Source organism: Cucurbita pepo, chromosome 1 (assembly GCF_057944985.1).
Source record: "Cucurbita pepo subsp. pepo isolate OVF chromosome 1, ASM5794498v1, whole genome shotgun sequence".
Classification (NCBI taxonomy): domain Eukaryota; kingdom Viridiplantae; phylum Streptophyta; class Magnoliopsida; order Cucurbitales; family Cucurbitaceae; genus Cucurbita; species Cucurbita pepo.
In genome coordinates, this window is record NC_141798.1 from 6,915,847 (window position 1) to 6,940,168 (window position 24,322).

A 24,322-nucleotide genomic window follows, 5' to 3' on the forward strand; every position below is an offset into this window, starting at 1 on the left:
TTTTCACCACATTTCTAACTATAAAGCACAAAGTACTATAAAAATAAAATATAAAGTTTTTTTTTTTTTTTTTTTTTTTTTTTTAATTCTAATAATATCCTTAAATGTTTAAAAAGTCTAAAAATACCCGTCATTAATTTTGGAAAGTCTAAAAATACTCTTTTGAATAGAATCATTAATACTTTGTTTAAAAAATAATCTTAAACTTTTAATAATATTTTCAAATATTATTGAATTTCAAAAAAAAATTATTAATACCATTTAACATTTTTAAATTTATCATTAAAATTATGTTTAAAAGGTATCATTAACCCTCTTAATATTTATATAAAAAAATTCAAAAATTTTTTAATGTTAACATATAGGGAGAAACCGTCTATTAACATTTTAAAGATGATATCTTTTTTAATATAAATTAAATGTTAATTAGTATTATTGAAATGTAATACTAATGATAAGATTATTTTTACTGTTTTAAAAAATTTAAAGTCATTTTTTAAGTTTTTTTTTTAAATGAAAGTATTAATGAAATTTTTGAAAATTTAAAAATATTTTGGGTATTTTTTGAACATTTTGAAAATTAAAAAGCATTTTTTGAACATTAAAATAAATATTAGATTAGTATTTAAAAAAAAGTTTAATATCATTTTTTCAAAAAAGTTGATGAATATTTATACGGTGAATTTAGTTAATTTAGTGGAAACTAAATGAATAAATACAATTTACCACGTGGCATTGTGATTAGACTGCAAATACGAGTACACAATTCCAATTTTGATTTGAGGACACATAGGGAATTAGTCAAGATGTCAGTTCAATGTTAAATGCATGACACCTAAACAATGACTACCGTACTCTTATCTCTCATTTTATTTTATTTTATTTTATTTTATTTTATTTTATTTTATTTTATCTTTTAGTACTCCCGCTTACATTTTAAGTTGGCATAATACAACTTGCCGGCGTCATAAAAAAAAGCAATTAATGTGGATTAATTCGACTTTTTTTTTTTCTTTTTTTTTTTAAATCTAAGGCAATTTGACCCATTTAATAATATATTGAAGACTAAATTTCCAATTTCATAATTCTTTTTTTCTTGTTAAAATGCCCTTTTTGGTACACAAACTTTAATGAAATCAGCAATTTGGTATTTAAAATTTAGTTTGTAAGGATTTTAATCTATCTACCTTCAACTTTATAACAATTTAGTTGTTAAACCATAATGAGTAGCAATTAAACCCCAAATTTTGAAATTTGTAACAATATAGAAAAAAGCTCATCAAAATAAGTGTTTTTTTATTGCATAATGACTTAATATTTCCAATTAATAAGTATGTGCGTTATCATATTTGTTTAACAATCTACACGTGTTATAACGTCAAGAACTAAATTATTACAGATTGAAAAGTACAGTGTCTAAATCAAAACTTATTAAAGTTCGAAAAGGGAATTAGACGATTTGCTCTATGCCCGCAACGGAACAAATAAGCCTAAGTTGAAGGAAACCCAAGCGAAGTGAAGTTGAAGGAGGAGGCTGTAGTGTTCACAGAGAGCCAAGAAGAGCTAAAACTTTCCTTCACAATACTTGGCCAGAGAAAAATGTAGCATATCTTAACGAGTTTAACACATCTATTAGCTCGTCTCAGAGCATATGAACATAAGCAGGGAGATTGAGGACAACCAGCATCTTGTTTTTGACACAAAGTAGATAGCAAATAGGATTTTGAAGAGCTACAAGAATTCGGTTTTGCACAAAGTTAGGCAGAACCGTGCCACAAAGTCGATGCGTACTCCTAATTCTCCTGGTAAAGAAGTTAACCTAACGATCTCAGCACGTTTGCAAGGTCACGATAATTATATGCGGCCTCGAACATGACAGTATGCTGCTTTGCAGCCTGACCCAATGCATAACCACTACAGACCTAAAAACACGATCGGGCTAGCTTACATGCAGCTAGACTATTCTCATAGTCATAGGAATCGATCATCTAAGGTAAGTGGTCAGCATGACTGAACGCATTCCCTCTAAACCATTTATTATTTATACGGCTCTTATTGACCACTAAACCAATCCACGATGGTTTGTTCAACTAACAAAGGGAGAATACTTAATGATATGCCTGAATGATAAAACCCAGCCTTCAGCATACTGTAACGTCCCCAAGCAGACCATAGGAATGTACATTTTATTGTGGAAGAATCAAATTATCAGTTGAACAATACAACACGTGGAACACCCGATTCTTCTTTTAAGGCAAAAGTAGAGAGATCCTCAATCCTCAAGGAGACCATTTGTGAGATCTCACATCGGTTGGAGAGGAGAACGACGCATTCCTTATAAGGGTGTGGAAACTTCTCCCTAGAAGATGCGTTTTAAAACCATGAGGCTAACGACAATATGTAACGAGCCAAAATTGACAATATTTGCCAATGGTGGACTTGGGACTTGGGCTGTGTATGTGAAGATCTCCGACTAGAATCCTGTCATCCACATATGTAGCACACAACAGACAACACCAATCTAAGTCTGAGAGATAGATCGATCCCCAAGCTTAAACATCCAACCTATTGCAAGAAAGCAGCACTCTTGAAGATTGCTTTGGACAACAGATAAGCCGTTTGATTGACAAACTAAGGAGTTTGGTTATACTTATAACTAACATAAAAACCCGTAGATTGTTGCATTAGAAGCTCCTCTATAAGATACCATGCAAGACATGAATTGTTTATATCAAGTTCTTTTGGTTCCTAAGGAGGTAAGGCTAGTGAACAATCCTCATATCAGTCCAGTCCCTCGTCCTGATAGGATATCGTAACGATTGAGGTGAAAGATCCGCTTACCTAATGAGCTACTCGAAATTTTTGTGTATCTACTTCTTTGGATGCAAGACATCTCTGAAATTTATCAAGCTAAACATCCATCCAGAGTTAATCCGTTGGATGCCTCGACACGAATGAGAAGAATCGATTCATCTTTCCAAACTTAATGTTTCAACAAATTAGCATTGCCATTGCAATGAAAATAAGGAAACTGTGGATCATTTATTCCTATACTGCTATTTCTCCTATCATCCACCCTGCACCTACCTTCGAGTACAAGCTTCAACAGGAATTAAACAAGGTAGATTGATACATTGGAAACCCATACTAAAATGGCTGCTCATAACTCAGTAAAGTTCATTACAAGGGCTGTTTTAGGATTGGCGGACTTGGCTTTGGACATTCAAGAAATGGGCTACTAAGAGTGCTTAAATTAACAATTCAAAAACCAGGACGTGACAGAAACATGCTATCTTTGCAATTTAACCTTCTCTTAATAATAATCAGCCATAAAAGGGAAGGAACTATACAAGAATGATGTTGTTGTTCTTCTATAGTAATGTAATTAGAATGAAAATAAGAAGCGCAGCAATAAAAGAGTACTTAAGAGCAGCCACTAAAATAGCCAAAGAGATGAAGAATAGCTGCCACAAAACCTGAACACTTGCCCAAGCAAGCAAGCCAGTCAACGCCACGGCCAAGATGTTATCAGGATCCGGATCGATTAAGAGTTCAGCCCATTTGATATTGAAAACCGGCCCTCGTTCTTTCCTCAAGTCATCGCCGCCATTGGAGCCCTTCGCTCCATTTCTTTCTCCTTCTCTCTCCTTGATATTCCCGCCCAATCCATTGTCGTTATTACTCGCCAACGCCGTGAATCTTTTGCGTTTACCAGGAATTTGAGATTCCGAGTAATGGAGAGGGAATTTGAAGAGTGGAAAGGAGAGGGAAGATCTCGTTGAGAGGGAAAAAGGTGATGAAGATGAAGATGAAGATGAAGAGAGAGATGGGGAAATCTTCCATTGGTATGGGATAGTAAGAAACCCTAACATTGTCATTTGATTTTGCTTCAATTTTGTTTGAAAGGTTCCCTGAATCTGCAGCGGTTCGCGGTATCCATGTTTTTTCGGCCGAGGGAAGCAATGCAGGGGGCTCGTTCCGCTCCGTGTCATTGTCGGGTTCGAATCCAAGTTCGGGTTGGATCCGGGCTTTTTAAAAATATTTTTTTCCTTGTTTAAAAATCACCCAGCTAAATTATCTAATTTTAATACTATTTAATAAATATCCTTAAAATTAAAAAAAGATGACGTGACCAATGGAGGACCATACGTTGTTTATAAACCTATGATCATTCCCTAAATTAGTCGATGTGGGACTTTTATCATCCAACACCTCCCCTCAAACAAAGCACGTCTCCCTTTAATCGAGACTCAACTCCTTTAGCGTCTTAGTCATATTTTACTGCCTTCGAGGAGGCTTGACTCTTTATTCGACATTTGAGGATTTACCAATCTATTGGCATGACTAAGTTTAGGGTATGCCTTTGATACCATGTTAGATGAACACGACTCTCCACAATGGTATGATACTGTCCACTTTAAACATAAACTCTCATAGCTTTGCTTTGGGCTTCCAAAAAGTCTCAGACTAATAGAGAGACTATTATTTATTTATAAACCGATGATCATTTACTCAATTAGTCATGGGACTTTTATCATCCAACCCCCTTAAACATTAAAAAAAAAAAAAAAAAAAATTCATTAATAACCTTCTATAGGTTAAAAATATTTTTAAAATGCTATATTTAAAAAATACTTATAAAATTTTAAAAATATCATTAACACCTTTTATATTTATAAAAATAAAAAATAAAAAAAATCATAGATTATCCTTAAAATTGATATTACTTTTAAAAAATTATGAGTATTATTTAAAGTCATATTAAGAGTTTAAGTTTTTTTTATAAAATTAAAGGTTTTTTTTTTTTTTTTTTTTTAAGTTTTTAGATAAGATTAATTTTCAGATTTTTAAAAAAATTTAAGTTTAAAATGTATTTTTTTTAAAAAAAAAATCATTTAAATGATATTTTTATTAATGTAGTGTGAACAGTAAATTTTCTCTCTCAATTTAACGGAGTGGGAGATTATCCAATGATGGGATGAAAAGGTACGCAGCGGTAAGTTTAAAATTTTTTTTTTTTTTTTTTTTTTTCTTCGTTCTCTTCTTTTTATCCCTTAAAGCCAAGAAAAAAAATTATGCTAAATCAACTCACCTTTTTACCTAATCTTTATTCATAAATTATATATGTAATCATCCAAATTATACATAATCCACGTTTTAATCATAACCAAATTAATTTCAAATTTTATATGAAATTATATTTAATTTAATCTTTGTATTTTTTATTCACGCCACTTGCACTATGTTTATGGATATAAATCATTTAAAATTTGTCGATATTAAAATAATAATTTCCTTCCCTTTTTTGTTTTTATTGTGTTTTGTGTTTTAAAGGTGAGATAAATTAGTTGATGACATGGCACGTAGTCAGTCACGGGCAACATCTGGTGTAAGTCACTCGACCTGATAAGTGGAAGAGCAACTAAATTGTTTTTATGCGATGAGAATAGAAATGGATCTCGGTAACGGCAATTGCCGATAACGACGAAAATTATCCACTTGCTTCCTTTTTCATAAATACGTCTTACTTCTATACGGTACCGAAAATACTGTACAAAATAAGATGAGTGTTTTCAATTTTTGTAATTGAAAAATTAGTACATGTGTGAAACAAAATTTTAAGTATTTATTTTCTGTTTATATTTTGATTTTTAATAATTATATAAATATTATTTAACAAAAAAAAAAAAAAAAAAAAAAATATATATATATATATATATATATATATATATATATATGTATGTATGTATAACATAAACACGTGCGCGTGTTAATTTTAGCTTCCCAAAAATTCACATTTTCTGGATGAAAATAAAGGTGACAGTGACATTAAATATATATATATATATAATTGCGTTAATGATTATTAATTGAATCACGCTCCTTTTCCTTCCAATCTCAAGCCCACTAAATAAATAAATAATCTCTGTTTTAAAAAAAGTCATATTATCACTAAAATTATCAAGAATTTTATTTATTTATTTTATTAAGGGAGGTAAAAGAACCAGCCCCCAAACAACTTCTGAGTTACCCCATGGGTAAAACAGAAAATTACAGGCTTCAGTGATGTGTAGGAAATTAAAGTCAATTTTGGGAGTTTTTATCTTTTATTAGAACCCAAATTTACATCATATATTTCTTTAATTTATTTTTAAGGCAAAAAAATAAATAAATAAATAAACTCTCCCTTTGAGTGTTTTGTTTATTTTATATTTTTTTTAATTCTGAAAAGAGATTCAGTGTTTCTGTTTAGTGAAAAATAAAAAGGTTAAATTATATTTGTTGTATTATATGGACTATAATTTAAGGAGTTTTACTATGATCTAAATTATTTATTCAATAAAGTATAATAAATTTGTGGCTGAAATTTTTAAAAATGTTCGAAAAGTGTAAATGTTAATATCTTCTTTTTAAAATACCTTAAAATTTTAATAATGTTTAAAAAATATACTTAATTTAAAAATAAAAATTCATTCAACTTTTTAAAATAAATTTAAAAATATTTTGAATGTTTGTTTGTTTTTTTTTAAGATACATTAAATTTTTAAAAAATAATATTAGTGCCCTTAGGTTAAGTGATACTTTTTTAACCTCTAAAAAAAAAGCTTAAAGAGTTTTTTTTTTTTTTTTTTTTATTATTATTATTATTATTATTTTTTAAGTTTAGTGGTATTTTGAGACTTCCTTAAAAATTATGGATATTTTTTATAAAGGTGGAAAATTCAAAAATATTTTTTATTAATTTAACCTAAACTTAATCAATAAAAAAATGTATAATTTTAATTTAAACGATCCGATCACAAGGTTAAAAATACAAATTTGATGATTACAATAGTTAAAATAGAGAGGGCATGAATTTATAATTCATTAGCCGAAAAAAAAAATAGAAAACTATGACAAATATTGAGATGATGAAGGATGACATAATTTTAGCTAAACTATCGTATTTAGCTGCAAGGAAACCGTATATATATATTCAAGTTACTCAATTATAGATCATACTAAGCGAAGACGAGACAAGTGGTTCAACCCGAATTCATCAAACAAGCCAAGATTCAAAGAGTCGAGCTTTAAGACTATTTTAGGAGTTGAGGGACACATGCAAAAAGAAACTCGAGCATTTTGTGACGACCATTAAGAGGCCAACTCCATGTGGGTCATCCAAAACCCTAAGAGGCTGATCACAGGGTCGTATCATCCACCCTATTTTCATATATTTAAAATTTGAAAGTAAAAAAAATATATATATATATATATATTAATTAAATTTACCACAAGGTGAATTTATCATGTTTGTAATATAATGTTTTACACGTGTCAAAAACTGATTGGGTTAGTAGATTACAAAGCCCCTTTCTCTATAATAAAATTAAGTTGCGGAAGACTCGGATCCTGTCTCCTTAGCCTAAAGGCTCATTTTTCACCAACCACCTTCCACTAACTCGCAAACCCATCAAGCCCTCTCAAAACACCTATGTCCGACAAACACACACACCCAGATCTCCGCCACCTCATGGCCAACGAACCCAACTTTCCGGCCACCGCACAAACCCTAGACTCCTTCTTCCACCACCACACTCACCTGACACGTGGCTTCTCTCCACCGCCACCACCCAAGTTCCAGCCTATCCCGCTCGTCCTAGCCGATCCCGCTACTTTTCCCAACGGGCAGCTTCACTTTGGCTGTTCCGATAACTCCACAACAACTGCAGGCGGCGGTGGCGCCGCATCGTCCGCTCCATTTTCTCGGCGGAATAAGGCCGTGGATGGTGAATGGCGTCCCTATGGAAACGACGCCGTTGGGGTAAGTAATGGAGCTAACAGTAGATGGCCAAGACAGGAAACTCTCACTCTTCTTGAGATCAGATCTCGTCTTGATCCCAAGTTTAAAGAGAGTAATCAGAAAGGTCCTCTTTGGGATCAGGTTTCTAGGTATATTTATTATTATATTCATATTAAATTCTAATTAAAACTCAAAATTTCAATCCTTCTTGATTTTTTAAATATTTTTGGATAAAATTAATAATTGTTGTTAGATGTGTTGGAGGATGAAAGTTGCTAATTTAGAGAATGATCGTGAGTTTATAATAAAGGAATACTATCTTCATTCGTTTGAGGCCTTTTGGAGAAGCCCAAAGCAGAACCACCAGAACTTATACTCAAAGTGGACAATATCATACCATTTTGGAGAGTCGTGTTCGTCTAACATGGTATCAAAGTCATGCTCTAAACCTAGTCGTGTCAATAGATTGGTAAATCCTCAAATATCGAACAAAGTACTCCAAAAGAAAAAGGAGTCGAACCTCGATTAAGAGGAGGTGTTAGATGATGAAAGTCCCACATCGGCTAATTTAGGGAATGATCATGGATAAAAAGGAGTCGAGCCTCCATTAAGAGGAGGTGTTAGATGATGAAAGTCCTACATCGGCTAACTTAAGGAATGATCATGAGTTTATAATAAAAGTGTTGTATGATGAAAGTCCCACGTCGGCTAACTTAGGGAATGATCGTGGGTTTATAATAAAAGAATACTATCTCCATTATTGGTTTGAGGCCTTTTGGGGAAAGCCCAAAGCAAAGCTACTAGAGCTTATGCTCAAAGTGGACAATATCATACCATTGTGGAGAGACGAACACGACTCTCCACAGTAGAGTGTTAATGTGATGCTTATTTCATTACAGGATGATGGCGGAGGAATACGGGTACAAAAGAAGCGGGAGAAAATGCAAAGAGAAGTTCGACAATTTATACAAATACTACAAGAAAACAAAGGAAGGTAAAACGGGGAGGCACGACGGGAAGCACTACAGATTCTTCCGGCAACTCGAAGCCATTTACGGCGACGGTAACCACCAATTATCATCCCCCATTACCGGTGGAGAGAATCCCGTAGAAGCGGGCGGAATAAGCCAAAGCTTTTCGATGTCGTCTGATTTCGAAACGTCGTCGTCAGGGAACTACCACGACGACGACCTGTCGGCCATAGCGTTTATGATGAATCATAGGAGGGTGGAGAAAGGGAGAGAAGACGACATGTCGAAAGGGGAGGGTGTAGGGTGGAGAGAGGAGGTAGAGAGAATGGTGGATTCGAAGGTGAGGAGATTAATGGAAGTGCAGGAGAATTGGATGGAGAAGATTATAGCGAGCGTTGAAGATGGTGAAAAGGAGAGAATTGTTAAAGAGGAAGAATGGAGGAAGAAAGAGTTGGCTAGGTTTGACCGTGAAATGCTTGACTTTTGTGCGAGGGAGAGAGCCTGGGTTCGAACTCGAGAAGCTGCTTTCATGGAGATTATCAACAAATTTTCTGGTAAAGGATAATGATTGGAGCGATGCAATCCTAGTTAAATTATGCATCAAAAACTATATTTAGAATTTCTAAAACTATAAAATCATTGAATAATTTATTTTTTTCAAAAAAGACTTATTTATACACTAATGCCTTAGGATGTCTGGTAGCTTATGTGTCGTTCTCGACACAAACAGATTAAATATTGGTATTCCCAAAAACGAAGAATAATGAAATGAGACAGGTAGTACAAAGACGTATCTTCTGACAATGATCACGATGTTTCAAATGTTTCAAATGGGTATTATGCAATTGAGCTCTCAAGTTGAGACTTTAACAGTAGAGCATCATTCTTATTATTTATAAGTTTCAATTCATTCTTGTGGTAGATTGCACACAAGTAATTTCAATCAAGTCTATATCAAGTTCGATTAAAGAGCGACTCAATTTAGAACAAGGTTTCAAATCTTGTATAAAGAGGTGTTTTTTTTTTTATTATTCAATAACTTTTGTTCCAATAAAAACTTGAATCGTTGAGAACTAGGATTATCTTATCATCTTCTTTGTAATTAAGCATAGTTTTAATTATTTTGTTTGATGAATAATATAAAAAATAACATAATTACATCAAAATAATTTAGTCTAAAATTAATTTAGAGATTTATAGCTTTTCAAGCTGGACTATTAAAAAATTATTTAGCCCATAAAAATACTAAAAAAAAGTGGGCTTATTTGGGCTTTGATTAATAACATAATTATGTATATTATTGTTACAAATTAATATATTTATCTAGTTTAATAAATTACATGTCTTTTTTTAATATTTATTTTAATCAAATATATATAGCTTTATTCCACTGCCACGTATCATGCATGTGAGTAAATGGTCATTTCTTGCCTTCAAATTTTGCGAGCATTTTTAGGTGGGGTTGGCTTTGGATAAGTAATTTAGCATTAATGGTTTAGCTAATTTAGGTGCGTCTATTTCAAAGTATTCCGCTTATAAAATTCTTATTTTGGTGGCATCTAATCTATATTATTAAATTTTTTTCGATATGTTTTATCACAATTATATTATATTATTAATAAATTTATAAAACATATAGTAACTTACTATTTAAAACTTTAATATAATTTAATTGTGAATCTATTTTGAATCATTACAACACATTGGCAATTTTAATATAATTTAATTGCGAATCTATTTTTAATATATGAATATAAATGATCTAAAAAAAACTATTATACTAATATTTATTATATTTATTTTTTTTAATAAATTGATATATTTCATAAATAAACGCAACATTAATATAATTTTAAAAAATATCATACTCTATCGACCCTACCTATCTAATAAAAAATATATATTTTTCACTTCTTTCCCATCCCCCATGATGGAAGTCCCACGTCAACTAATTTAGGGAATGATCATGGGTTTATAAGTGAGGAATACTATTTCTATTGGAATGAGGCCTTTTGGGAAGCACAAAACAAAGCCATGAGAGCTTATATTCAAACTCAAAGTGGACAATATCATACTATTGTGGAGAGTCGTGTTTGTCTAACACCCTAAAGTCTAGTTTATGAGACCGCAACAGAATGGAGCAATCACGACACAAAGTTTCTTACCTTAGCCGGATGTTTTTGGAGTTGACGGTAGGTAGGAGTCAGATGTGTGACGTTTGGAGCTGTCATTCGTGCACCTATCCCCAATTGATGGAGTTATATGTTCCCAGACAGATCATGGTCTTACCACTTTGTCCCCGATGGACAGCAGGTGATTTTGTATAATAGCTTACTTTCAATTGTGCAGCATGTTGGATACGTGTTCAAGTTAAAGTCCTCGCTTTATGTTGACGGACCTATAGGTCGGGTTGGAGGTAAACGGGTCCACGCAGGGTAAAATGGACAGGTATATTTAAATGCCAACTTTGACCTTTCTCCCCCACCCCCGCAAAGCATTTATTAAACCCCTACCGGGAATTTCATGCTTTTGTCTCATTTTATACCAACGATTTTTCCCACTTGTTTTTAAACCATAATTCCACTCCCTCTTTCACACCCCACATCGCAATGGCTTCCTTCTTCTCTTCATCCACTCTGTCCCTCATTGCCTTTTGCCTCTCCGGTTTAATCTTCTTCCTCACCAGAAAACCCAAAACAAACCGTCTCAAACTCCCCCCCGGTCCGCCCGGTTGGCCCCTCGTCGGCAACCTATTCCAAGTCGCCCGGTCCAGAAAACCCTTCTTCGAATACATCGAAGATCAACGCCGAATCTACGGCCCAATTTTTACCCTCAAAATGGGAACGAGAACAATGGTTGTACTGAGCGATTCGAACCTCGTTCACGAGGCTCTAATTAAAAAGGGGGCAGTTTTTGCTGACCGGCCCAGAGAAAATCCTACCCGGACAATATTCAGCAGCAACAAATTTTCCGTCAATGCGGCGGTTTACGGCCCTATATGGCGGTCCCTCCGCCGCAACATGGTGGAGAATATGCTCAGTCCCGGCAAGGTAAAGGAGTTTCGTGGAGTGAGGGAAAAGGCAATGGAAAAATTCATGAAACGGTTACGAGACGAAGCAGAGGCCAATAACGGCGTCGTTTTGGTGTCGAAAAACGCGCGTTTTGCGGTGTTTTGTATTCTGTTAACAATGTGTTTCGGAATCGAAATGGAAGAAGAAGCGGTGGTGAAAATGGATGAGATTCTCAAATCCGTATTGATTACTCTCGAGCCAAGAATCGACGATTATCTCCCGATTTTAACCCCGTTTTTTTCAAAAGAAAAAAATCGAGCGAATTTCGTTCGAAAACAACAAGTTAAATTCGTCGTTGGGTTAATTAATCGGCGGCGGCGAGCGCTGGAAAATCCGGCGTCCGATGGCGCTGCGACGTCGTTTTCATACCTCGACACGCTTTTCGATTTGAAATTCGATTCCAACGGAGGCAGAGCAGCGGCGACGGATGAGGAATTGGTGACACTCTGTTCGGAGTTTTTGAACGGCGGAACCGACACGACGGCGACGGCGATAGAGTGGGGGATGGCGGAATTGATAGAGAATCCGGGAGTTCAGAGGAAGGTTCTAGAAGAAATTAGAGCGACGGTTGGTGAGAAAAAAGTTGAAGAAAATGATTTAGAGAAAATGGTTTATTTACAATCGGTAGTGAAAGAAGTGCTGCGGAAACATCCTCCGACGTTCTTTACTCTGACGCACTCCGTGACGGCGCCGGCGAAACTGGGAGGATACGACATCCCAAAGGACACCAACGTGGAATTCTTCTTACCGGCCATCGGAAAGGATCCGAAGCTGTGGAAGAATCCGGAGAAGTTCGAACCGGAAAGATTTTCCTCCGGCGAGGAAGAAGCCGATATAACCGGCGTCACTGGCGTCAGAATGATGCCGTTCGGCGTAGGGCGGCGGATCTGCCCGGGGTTGGGAATGGGCACCGTCCACATTCACTTAATGCTTGCTAGAATGCTTCAGGAGTTTGAATGGACCGCCTATCCGGCGGCGAGCTCCGTCGACTTTTCATGGAAGATGGAGTTCACCGTCGTCATGAAGAATCCTCTTCGGGCTACCATTAAACCCAGGGTTTAAACTCAAACCGGGCTTCCTCTAAATCTCTCTATAAGAAAAAAAATTATCTTATTTTTAAAAAAATATTTTACAATATCTTATTATAACTGATAAAAAAAAATATAAGAATTTAATTATCCACCTCAGTTCGTCTCCGAACCACATCTTATCAGAGAGGTAAATTTTAGGATGATTACTTCATGTAAAACACTTTTAACCTCGATGTTTGTATGATTAAACTACAAAAAATAAGTGTACCTTAATAATATTGTCAAATGATTTTAATATATGATTAAGTTAATGCAACCTACGTAGAATTTTATATTTCACATTATATTATTCCGAAAATAATATGTAAAGAATAAATGATAAATTAATGGAAGGTTTTAATTAAATGAGCACATCAAACCCAACAGAAAAAGGAGACTAGATTAATGATCCTCAATAAATGTGTTAATTTTATGGATTTTTAATAAAGTATGGTCACGTGAATAGTTCCCTGAAATGGGTGTTGAGTAGGTGTGCTGTAATTAAATAGTATTTATATTGAGAATTATTCACTAAATGATCAAATTAATTTTAGGAAATGAAGAAGGTGTCTCACTAAAATTTATTAATACATACATTTACCCTAATTAATTCATAAGCTTGTGTATAAAATTCTAAAATTTGTAGTTTCAATTATTAAAATTATTTTTTATTTCTACTATGTAATTTAGGATTTGATAAAAGAAAACAAGAGTTCAAAACAGGGAATTAATATTTTAAAGCGCAAAAATGTACTCAGAGGAGAAGAAATGCTCTCGTTGAGAGTCGAACTCAAGACCTCCCGCTTACTAAACGGGTGCTCTAACCAACTGAGCTACGAGAGCCTGTTTGACTTGTAAATACTAATACAGTATATTATAAATATCAATGCTCTAAATGTTCCTATTTTCTTCTTAAAAATTTGCTACTAATTTTGTTTATAATTAAAGTTTAAAATATCGAGATATCAATTTTACAAAAAAAAAATAAATAAATTATATTCATTTTTTTTTCATAAATTTAATTATGATTGATAAATACCCATAATAGGACCCGAGTATTCTTTTATTTACTTTAAAATCTTAACCATTAAAAATATTCAAACCTGAATAATATCTAAACTAAAAAAATGCGCCTAAAAATAGGGAGAAAAAAAAGAAAGCACAAAACACATGCAACTATAAATCAAGCTTACAAAAGCGCCACGTTTTCCACGTTTTGGTTATTTTCAAGGGCGAGTTTAAGAGACCCGCAGCCATTCCACATCCAAAACCGCCATGGCCGCCCAGAAACAAGCCATCAAAATCCTCATGCTCCCGTGGCTAGCCCACGGTCACATAACCCCATTCTTCGAGCTAGCCAAAAGGCTCGCAAAACACCGAACCATCTTCCAAATTTACGTATGTTCCTCCCCTGTAAACCTCCAAGCCATAGACCCGAACCTCGCCCGAACCCACTCCATTGAACTCGTCGAACTCCACCTCCCATCCCTCCCCGACCTACCCCCCCACATGCACACCACCAAAGGCATCCCCTTGCACCTCGAGCCCACTTTAATGAAGGCCTTCGACATGGCGGCCAAAGATTTCGAGCTACTCTTGGACCGGCTCGAGCCAGACCTTCTCGTTTCCGACTTGTTCCAGCCCTGGGCGGTTCAGGCGGCGGCGGCGAGGAATGTTCCCGTGGTTAACTTTGTAGTCACTGGCGTGGCGGTTCTCACGCGTTTGGTGCACGCGTTTTGTAACTCCGGTCGGGAATTTCCATTTCCGGAGATCGATTTTAGTGGGCATTGGAGCTGGAAGAGGGGACGGAAGGTTTCTGATGAAGTGGGCCGAGATTGGGCCTTGCGGGTTTTGAAGTGTTTGAGAATGTCTTCCGATGTGGTTTTAGTTAATACTTCCCCCGAATTTGAAGGGAAATATATCGACTTTCTTGCTTCCTCCTTCAACAAAAAGGTTTGTTCATTCTCTGTCTTTGAACAGCTCTGTCTCTGTCTTTGAACAAAGTACACAATTTGTTCGATATTTGAGTCACTTCTAACTACACTTTGAATGACTCTATTGACATGACTAAGTTAAAGACATGATTTTAATCTCATGGCTTTGAGAGCCGGAGGCCTCTATAAGGCCTACGGAACCATTAAACAACCTCCTCTTAATCAAGGTTCAACGGAAGTACTCGAACAAAATAGATCATTTGTTCTACACAGTCACTTTTGACTACACCTTCTAGGAACTCTATTTGTTAGGAGTCACGACTCTCGAAAATAGTATGATATTGTCCCCTCTAAGCCTAAGCTCTCTTGGGTTTGCTTTGGGCTTCCCAGAAGGCCTCGTCACAATGGAAATAGTATTCCTTATAAACCCATAATCTTCCATTAAATTAATCAAGGTAGGACTCACTCCAATAATCCTCAACACTATTGACAGGACTAAGTTAAAAGGTATGGGTATGATAACATGTTAAGAATCACGACTCTATACAATATATGATGTTATCCATTTTAAGTATAAGCTCGGTTGCGCTATTAAAGTTATATTATTTACTTATAAATCTATAATTATTTTTTAATTATTTACTTATAAATCTATAATTATTTTTTAATTTAGTCAACAGGGACTCTCTTCCAATAATCCTTAACATCTTCGGATTCATATCTCCTTCACAGATTCTTCCAATTGCTCCCGTGGTTCCACAAATCAAGCCAAACGGTGAGAAACCTGAAATTCTCAAATGGCTCGACAAGAAGAGCCCAAAATCGACGGTCTACGTTTCGTTTGGAAGCGAGTACTACCTGACGAACCAAGACAGGGAAGAGTTAGCCTACGGTCTAGAGAAAAGCCACGTGAATTTCATATGGGTCATAAGGTTTCCAAAGGGTGAGAGCCTCACAATCGAAGAGGCGTTACCGGAAGGCTATATGAAGCGAGTAGGCGACAGAGGGCTGATCATGGAGGGATGGGCGCCGCAGTTGGAAATACTAAACCATTCGAGCGTTGGTGCGTTCGTGTGCCATTGCGGGTGGAACTCTGTGGTCGAGAGCGTGATGTTCGGGGTGCCCATCGTGGCCTTACCGATGCAACTCGACCAGCCTTGCCACGCCAAGGTGGCTAACTTGGCTGGTGTGTGCGTGGAGGCCGAAAGGGACGATGAAGGGAATGTTAAGAGAGAAGGAGTGGCGAAGGCTATTAAAGAAGTGGTGTTTGAGGAGAGTGGTGAGGCTTTGAGAGGGAAAGCGAGGGAGATTGGTGAGGCTTTGAGGAAGAGGGAAGGAGGGATTGTTGATGAAGTGGTTCGTGAATTTGGTAGCCTCTCACAACTCAGGAAAGGTGAGTTGAGATTCAAGAATGATCACTAAACTTACACTATAACTATATCTCAAATTTATATATAGTCAATAATAATAGGTATCTAATAAATCTATGAAATTTTTAGGATTTTTTTTTGAAAGGTTTGTTTTAATAAATTTGGAATGCCTATTAATTTTTTTTTAATAAAAAAGCTAATTTATCTATTTAAATTAAAATTGAATTTCAATTTAAATTGAATTAATAATCTAGTAAATTTAAATTAATATAATATGAAAAAATGATTTACTAGACATTTAAATTAATATAATATGAAAAAATGATTTACTAGACGTAAAATATTAATATGGATACGGTATAAAAATTGAAAATTTTAAAATAAAATTCTAAAATTTATTAGATAGATAGAAATTAAATTTATTAGATAGATAGAAATTAAATTTATAATTTAATCGAAAAAATAGATTTAATATTTATTAGATAGATAGAAATTAAATTTATAATTTAATAAAAAAATAGATTTAATTTGCTAATATATATATAAATAAAAGATAAATTGAATAAATAGGTTTAATTTGCTTTAATTTGCTTATATATATATATAAATAGCCTAAAAAAAATAATTGTCACGAATAAATTTACTGAAGTAACAGTCAAATTCGTGATTACGTTATTTTATATTATTATTATTTGTTATTTGTTACGTTATTTTATTATTATTATTATTTATTTTAAATATTAATAAATAATCCAAAAATGGGGAAAATAGAAAAACCTGCGATACGTTATTTTATTATTATTATTATTTATTTTAAATATTAATAAATAATCCAAAAATGGGGAAAATGGAAAAACCTGCGAAAATTCCGTCGGCATTAAAGCGACGAAGAAAGCTGAAAAAGTGGGCCTAAAAGACTAAAATCTGGGCTGATCTGGCACTATCTGGTCCGCACTATCTGGTCCAGCCCATCTGGGCTGATCTGGCACTATCTGGTCCAGTCCACCACCTCGACTCTCGAGCATTATTCAGACCACGAGACATGAGTGGAATGGAAGCTGCTTCTCTGGTTGGCTGAGGCTGCACCTGTTGCAGCTCCTTTTAATATAATGTTTTTAATTTAAATAATTTATTAAATTATAAATTTGATTTGAATTTGATATATAAATAAATATATATTTTTTTGGGTGCTTAAAAGGTTTAAGTTGTTATATTTCAGTTTTTATATTACTAAGTTGTTTAATTGAGATTAAACAAATTTAAGCTTTAGTTATACTCCATGACTTAAATAGGTATAAAGAAGACGAAAATTTGGGCCGAAGTTCAAATCCCATATACTCGACCTCAGTTATGCTAAATGCATGTCCTGATCTAATGGATCAAACTTCCGTCTATAGACAACATGAGAGAATGTGTCTTCTCGACTTTGGCTGCAAGGAGGTTGACTTGAGGAATAAATTGAAGCCTTGAAAAAGAAGGTGAGTGGAATGGATCGGAGTTTGACTTGTCTACTTGAAGTATTAGATAAGTAGAACTCGTTGATCAAATTACATGAAAAGAAAAAATCATCCTCGATCTCAATTGTGTAAGGGTTGTCCAAAGAGAAAGTGTAGTACTAGAGACACGAGTTAGTGCGATGGACTAGGATTTGGCTCATATGACTTAATTTATGATCAGTCGTGATAGGACATGTGCAAATTAGATCTCCAAAAATTGAGTAAAAATTAATTTTTGGTATGAACGATTATATTGTGTAAAAAGAAGTGGGTGAGAGAAATTTCCATGATTCAAAGTCTAATGAGAAATTAACTTGATATGAAAGTATGCAAAAACCAATGGCAAAAATCACACAACAAAACAAAGTAGATTCAACCGACTACAATTCGTTGTCCAAACAATACCTAAGTGCCTGAGTCGAGGCCGAGGTCAAGGCTTAACCATTAATTTACGAGTCGAAGACATAATTGTCAAGTTTGATCGAGATAAAACATACTCGAAGTAGGGAAGAGATTGAAAATACATGTTGGAATGTCAATTTAAAAGCTCACGGTGGATAAAAGGTTTGATTCAAAGGCTTTGATTGAGCAAGCAGACCCATTTTATGCAATGAGAAAAACACCCAATGAAGCACCTTAACTCGTACATGTTTTATCGACCATAGGGACATATTGTCTTGAGGTCGACCATTGGCTCATACCTAAATGCATGTCTCAACCCAAGGGATTCGAGGGACAACCTAGTTCAACTCTCGAACCCCGATTCAAGAGTCCTAGGTCAAAATTTTCATATAATTACATTCTTATGATTTATTTAGAAGTCATTTCATTCTTGCTTTCAAACTATAATTATGTTGCAGTCTTTCACTCTATGGCACAGACATCTGTGTTACAAACGCTACATTAAGTCTTCCCCTTAATTACAAATATACCCTTGCCATCAATAAACATAGCTAATATACTATAAATTTTTAGTTATAAGAAATAAACTAGATTTTGTCTTTGAAAAAAATTATAAATTATTTTATAATTCTTTAGTTAAACAACAACCAAAATAGAAATTTATTTTATTTATAATATTTGAAACCATGAAAGCATTACAATTCAATATCGAAAATTAATCGTAGACGATAAAAAAAAAAAAAGCTCAGCCAAGGTGAAATTACATAGATACCCATTCTCCTTCCTTCCCCTCCTCCTCTTCATCCTCCTCTTCTTTTTTCGTCTGCGGCGCCATTTTTACAGTTCCTCGCTTCGCTTCGACACCGTCCCCGCTTCCCACGGGTTCGGCTTTGATTCAAGCAGGTTTGTTTCATGCTTTTCATTCAATCTGTTTTTGTTATTCCTTTTTAAATTTGGTTCGTAGATTCTTTTGCTGTACATCGCCTTTTCATCCATCGGCCATTGGAATTCCAAGAAATGAAAGATGATATAGGAATGAAGTGAAAATGAATGGTTGATTGGAGAAATTCCGATGTTAAACTTCGTTTTCGAAATGCTTACTTCCAATGTGGTCCAAGTGAGTTCAACCGAGTCTACTATGACTGAGTTGACTCCATTTCTATGCGGATCCAGTCCTTGAACTGTGCGAATCTGTTTTCTGCGCCTTCTCAGTGGTGTTCCCGCTTTCTTATCACCATTTTATTATTTATATGTTTTATGGTCTGTATTGCACTAAATCTACATCGTCCTTTGTCATGGTGTTTGTAGGATTTAAGCTTTGAGAACTTCGACACTGTTCTTAGAATCGATGGAGCAGGTTGGCGATGATTTTTTGGATGTTGAAATGCTTGTTTTTCTGATTCGTTATCCCTTTTTCATTCCGCAATATCGTTCCTCTTATTCGCGATGTGTTTGGCTTCGTAGTATGAGAAAGTTGAGAAGATTGGAGAAGGAACTTATGGTGTGGTTTACAAAGCACGCGATCGCGTCACAAATGAGACTATTGCTCTGAAGAAGATCCGCTTGGAGCAGGAAGATGAGGGAGTGCCAAGCACAGCCATTCGTGAAATTTCACTGTTGAAGGAAATGCAGCATGGCAACATTGTAAGGTACGTATCATTGTTAATTATCTACCCCCATTCAACTCATAACGGTTGTCTAATTTTTTCCCTACTCCAATCTTAAGGGCAAGTAACATACTTCTTCAATCTACTCAATGATGAGGTTTTTTTTTTTTTTTTTCAATTTAGTTTTAGTTTTAAAGCAGCCTTTCTTTTTATTGGAAAACTGTTGTGTTGAAAGACAACGGTGCAATAAAATGCCATCTGCCACTGTTAGTTTTAGGTTCGATTGGGAGCGTAATGTAGAAACTGCATGTTCAATTTGCAGAGATGGGGTGAACTATATGTAACTTATTTATTATGGGAGGTTGAGATATAATATATCAAAGGCAACATTTCTTCCGTTATTGCTATCATGTAGTTAATCCTGAGATATATGTAATTAAAACTATGCATACGACTTATTACGTTTTCTTCATTAGTTTGCAATCAGACTAATAAATATGGGCATGATGTACCTTTTCTCTGGTCTATCACACTGGTGAAAGTTGCACTTGCACTCTGCCTTCTGGTTACTGTGTATAATCAATTCGACCTTTGAACTGAATCATTTCCATCTATGATGCCTTTATATATGTGCAACAAGGTTGTCTTCAATTGGTTTACTGTCAATAGGTTGCAAGATGTAGTGCACAGTGAGAAGCGCCTGTATCTTGTTTTTGAGTATCTGGATTTGGATTTGAAGAAGCATATGGACTCCTCTCCTGAATTTGCAAAGGATCCACGCCAAGTGAAAGTGAGTGGCTGCTTATTTTCATTTGTAATTACTTGCGCTCTATGTTAATTAATATTGCTTGTTATTTTTCATATATATTTTAACATTAGAGGGTGGGTTGGTTAATTGATATAATAAGTAATTCAATGTAGAAAATCATATTTTAATTTTCCACGAGGTGCACATCTTGTCTAACATCCTAGTTTTGAGGATTTCTTAATCATTAAAGAAAGTTACTTGGAAAAACTATGTGTATTTTCATGGTTTTCAAGCAACTTAAAACTATGTCAAGGTTGATCATGTTATTCCATTTTAATATCTGCAATACCCTCTCTTTTCTAACTGATATTATGAATAGGTTTGATGTTATATTTTTTTCGTACCAATTCAGCATGATGCTTATTTCTTCAGCTTTATTTTGTTTCCGTCTTTCATTTCCTGAGATTTTCCTTTGATATTGTTCTAACTCTTGGTTTAACAAATATAATGGTGCAGTAAGGGTCTCTAATGAAGAATTTTGTTCCACTTATCTCATGCAGATGTTTCTTTACCAAATTCTTCGTGGCATTGCATATTGTCATTCACATAGAGTTCTTCATCGAGATCTAAAACCCCAAAATCTACTGATAGATCGTCGTACCAATGCCCTAAAGCTTGCTGACTTTGGACTGGCAAGAGCATTTGGTATTCCTGTTAGAACATTCACGCATGAGGTATGAATACACTGGACGATTATCTTATCAATTTTTGTATTGCGAAGTTATTCTATTCCATGATTGCTTAATGGAATATTGAATTTGTATCCTTGGCTCCCTTTTCTGACTTTCGCTCAAATGTAGACATTGTGATGTGATTTATTTCAGAAAAATGTACTGGAAACATAATTTGGAGCACTAATATGATGTGCAGTTGGTTGTACTTTCAGATAATCATAATTAATAAGGAGAATTTCATTAAATGGATGTAGGCGGGAGCCATATGGAAACTGGCTAGGTAAGTCTCTAGGGCTAATTTTCCATCTGATAACATTGGCAGAAGTGATTAGCTTTGGCTTCAGAGATCTATAGAAGAAAACCTTCAAATCACGAAGCAACTTTCTGCGCCTATGTATTGACCAGAAGAATGAAGACGCCATACCATAATCTAAATTTTTAAATAAATTGTTAAGTAAGCTTTTGATCAAGAGTGATGGGACGTCATACTGTAAAACTTAAAGAAGCTAAAAAACCTAATTGGGTTCAGATATTTTTCCATATTTGAAAGAGAATTGCATGTGTGCTTGAGACCATGATCTCCGGGGTTCAGATTCTCGCCTGTGACTATGACACATTGAGCATTTTGATGCTTTTAGTTTGTTTCACTTTTCATCATCTTGTTAGTGAGAAAATGAGGATTATCTGGTTAAAAGAATTTAATGGCAAAATAAAGCTGTTGATTTTCTTACCCTCCCAAAAAGAAGTCGAAAGGAAAACCTCAATAGGTTTCTTTGCAGTTGCTGAAAGCAGAATGTTCCCAAATAGGTTGTGGACTTTCTTCCTGACACCAAACTCTACTAAGATTTGGAAAATGTATGTTTCCCTTTTTTGAATGCACCTATAGTTCTGTTAGTTTAGGCCCCAAATTTTATTATTTTCTTTTTAAAAAGTATTCTAATAATTCAATTTGTCTATGACATTTTTCTTTGATGTATCATCCTATTATATTGTTGTGTTCTTAAGTTGATAATAATTGGAGGATCTATCTAGGTGGTGACCCTTTGGTACAGAGCACCAGAAATATTACTTGGTTCCCGACATTACTCCACCCCTGTGGATGTGTGGTCAGTGGGTTGTATATTTGCTGAGATGGTTAACCAGCGGCCATTATTCCCTGGAGACTCTGAGATTGATGAACTGTTTAAGATATTTAGGTAAGTAGCTTTATTGTGCATCTGTCCTGTCCTCTACTCCTTGCGAAGATTTAGTAAAGTTAACTTGCCAAATTTAGATTGATTATACATTAGCCTGCTATTTTGTTGGTCTCACAATAGGGAGTCCACCGAAATCTCTCCATGGTAATCACCTATGCAGGATTTAAATATTCTACGAGTTTTCTAGGGGTTGGTGGTTTTCCAATGAAATCTCTCTAGTCCACTGGAGGAGTTTCCCCCTATTTTCTTGGTGGCTGGATTTTCCTTTCTTTTCTTTTCTATTGATTTCCCTTTTCCTCGGAGGGAGATGGATTTAAGAATGTGAAAAAATAAAGGCAACAAAACCCGGTTCATCTGGCTGCTGCGGCTTTATATGTTTGTGCAATGATGGATAGTATATAAGTATATGTTTCTATAAATTCAAATTGTTGGAGTTCGGCCCTAAAAGTGGACTGATTGGGTTCGGAGTTGTATTCAATAGTATGATTAGGGTAGCACATAAAGCCATGTTTCTCTTCCATGTCTATGTATGTCTATACTAACATATTCATGCTTTCAACAAACCTCTTTGTATGGGGATACAAAGAGTTCTGGGAACTCCAAATGAAGATACTTGGCCTGGTGTTACATCTTTGCCTGATTTTAAATCTGCTTTCCCCAAGTGGCCTCCAAAGGTGAGTGATTGAATTGAATTCCATACCAATTTCCCTGTCCGGTTTGCTATATTCCTTGGTTACAAGCTTGACTTCACGCATTCTCTACTTGCACAGGACTTGGCTTCTGTAGTTCCTAATCTTGAAGCCGCTGGCATTGATCTTCTCTCTGTAAGTATATCATTTTTCATTGGAGTCTGAGGAAGTTGGTAATACCAAATTGTTTTTATGTTTCATTTCCTTCTCGTTTAAATCTTCATTTATGATGATGTCACGTGATATGGATCAACAAGTGTTAGGAATCAATGCTTTCTTTGCTTCACCCGGCCCTCCCACTTGATATGTTTGGCCAACTAATTCTCGTTTTTATTTCCCTTTCTTCTTATGAGCCTTTCATGTCTTTTACTTCACATTATTTCTATTAGAAATGAGCAATTCTTGGTTTCTACCCAGGAGATTATAATCAATAAAAACTAATTGCATGTAATAGTTAAGATATTTGCTATATCTCGGAGTTGAAATAGTTGACATCATGTTCCAGAAAATGCTGTGCTTGGATCCCACCAAAAGAGTCACCGCCAGGAGTGCCCTTGAGCATGAATACTTCAAAGATGTTGGGTTTGTTCCCTGATTCTTCTTCCAATCCTCCTAAGGAGAGTGTCTATATAGCTCCTCTATTGTGTAGCCTTTTATGGGTTTTAATTGCGTGATTTAAAAAAAAAAAAAAAAAAAAAAAGGGAAAAAAAATATATAAATATATAATGAGTGTGCTGTCTGCTTATTAGTGATTTTATCATTTTCTTTCCCTTCTGATTCTTGAAACTTAGATCAGGTTTTGTTAATTTGGCTTTCAACAGAACATTGGCTTTCCCAACCATACTTCTCTCTTTCATTTCTTGGCGCCAATATATATATATATATATATATAAATACACGCGTATATGTGAGAATTCTTGATTCTGCTTGTAACCCTCCTAGCTATCCTTTACCCAAATTTTTACCCCCTGGATTGGATAAGCTGTGTTTGAAAACCATATTTATTTCGATCTTTGCCTCCAGACTTGAGGACTATAAGGGCTTTGCAATCTGTTTCTTTGCTTGTATGGTTGAATTTTCAGCTTTTAATGAGTTATGGCTTTGCAGAATTCGATTCTTTTAAGTGTTATCCACGTAAAATTCTTTTGATTATTGGATTAGTGTTTATGCATGAGAGGTTTAGAGTCATTCGATTGTGTTTTATTCTATTTCTCGTCTTTTGAAAATATGCATACTTGATGGTGTTACGTA

General features: G+C 34.8%; 4 protein-coding genes, 1 non-coding gene and 1 pseudogene across 6 annotated transcripts; 4 read left to right on the top strand and 2 right to left on the bottom strand.

Annotated features, from left to right (window-relative positions):
* Positions 1–3,130: 3,130 nt before the first annotated feature.
* On the bottom strand, positions 3,131–3,986 carry LOC111807677 (uncharacterized). The gene has a single exon (XM_023693504.2). The coding sequence runs from the start codon at positions 3,876–3,878 to the stop codon at positions 3,372–3,374; it is 507 nt and encodes a 168-aa protein (XP_023549272.2). The 5' UTR covers positions 3,879–3,986; the 3' UTR covers positions 3,131–3,371.
* Positions 3,987–7,371: 3,385 nt separating this feature from the next.
* LOC111807638 (trihelix transcription factor PTL) lies at positions 7,372–9,422 on the top strand. The gene is made up of 2 exons (XM_023693444.2): positions 7,372–7,932; positions 8,683–9,422. Exons 1-2 carry the CDS (start codon positions 7,475–7,477, stop codon positions 9,317–9,319), a joined length of 1,095 nt encoding a protein of 364 aa, XP_023549212.2. The 5' UTR covers positions 7,372–7,474; the 3' UTR covers positions 9,320–9,422.
* Positions 9,423–11,303: 1,881 nt separating this feature from the next.
* Positions 11,304–13,173, top strand: LOC111805839 (cytochrome P450 77A3). Its single transcript, XM_023691089.2, has one exon. It carries the CDS (start codon positions 11,364–11,366, stop codon positions 12,885–12,887), a length of 1,524 nt encoding a protein of 507 aa, XP_023546857.1. The 5' UTR covers positions 11,304–11,363; the 3' UTR covers positions 12,888–13,173.
* Positions 13,174–13,664: 491 nt separating this feature from the next.
* On the bottom strand, positions 13,665–13,738 carry TRNAT-AGU (transfer RNA threonine (anticodon AGU)). Its single transcript has one exon. It is a non-coding gene; the product is annotated as a tRNA-Thr (tRNA).
* A 266-nt stretch (positions 13,739–14,004) lies between these two features.
* Positions 14,005–16,251, top strand: LOC111808432 (mogroside IIIx synthase pseudogene; annotated as a pseudogene). Its single transcript, XR_015422747.1, has 2 exons — positions 14,005–14,848; positions 15,562–16,251. The product of XR_015422747.1 is annotated as a mogroside IIIx synthase pseudogene (transcript).
* Positions 16,252–18,843: 2,592 nt separating this feature from the next.
* On the top strand, positions 18,844–23,912 carry LOC111795350 (cell division control protein 2 homolog A). Its single transcript, XM_023677711.2, has 9 exons — positions 18,844–19,000; positions 19,406–19,454; positions 19,562–19,746; positions 20,374–20,494; positions 21,013–21,186; positions 22,219–22,382; positions 22,969–23,056; positions 23,153–23,206; positions 23,577–23,912. Exons 2-9 carry the CDS (start codon positions 19,446–19,448, stop codon positions 23,664–23,666), a joined length of 885 nt encoding a protein of 294 aa, XP_023533479.1. The 5' UTR covers positions 18,844–19,000; positions 19,406–19,445; the 3' UTR covers positions 23,667–23,912.
* The last annotated feature ends 410 nt before the right edge of the window (positions 23,913–24,322 follow it).

Coding starts and splice junctions, on each gene's coding strand:
- LOC111807677 (XM_023693504.2), bottom strand. CDS start 3,878: ATGACAATGTTAGGGTTTCTTACTATCCCATACCAATGGAAGATTTCC.
- LOC111795350 (XM_023677711.2), top strand. Junction 19,747..20,373: donor CAGCATGGCAACATTGTAAG/GTACGTATCATT, acceptor TACTGTCAATAG/GTTGCAAGATGTAGTGCACA. Junction 22,383..22,968: donor GAACTGTTTAAGATATTTAG/GTAAGTAGCTTT, acceptor GGGGATACAAAG/AGTTCTGGGAACTCCAAATG.
- LOC111805839 (XM_023691089.2), top strand. CDS start 11,364: ATGGCTTCCTTCTTCTCTTCATCCACTCTGTCCCTCATTGCCTTTTGC.
- LOC111807638 (XM_023693444.2), top strand. CDS start 7,475: ATGTCCGACAAACACACACACCCAGATCTCCGCCACCTCATGGCCAAC. Junction 7,933..8,682: donor CTTTGGGATCAGGTTTCTAG/GTATATTTATTA, acceptor ATTTCATTACAG/GATGATGGCGGAGGAATACG.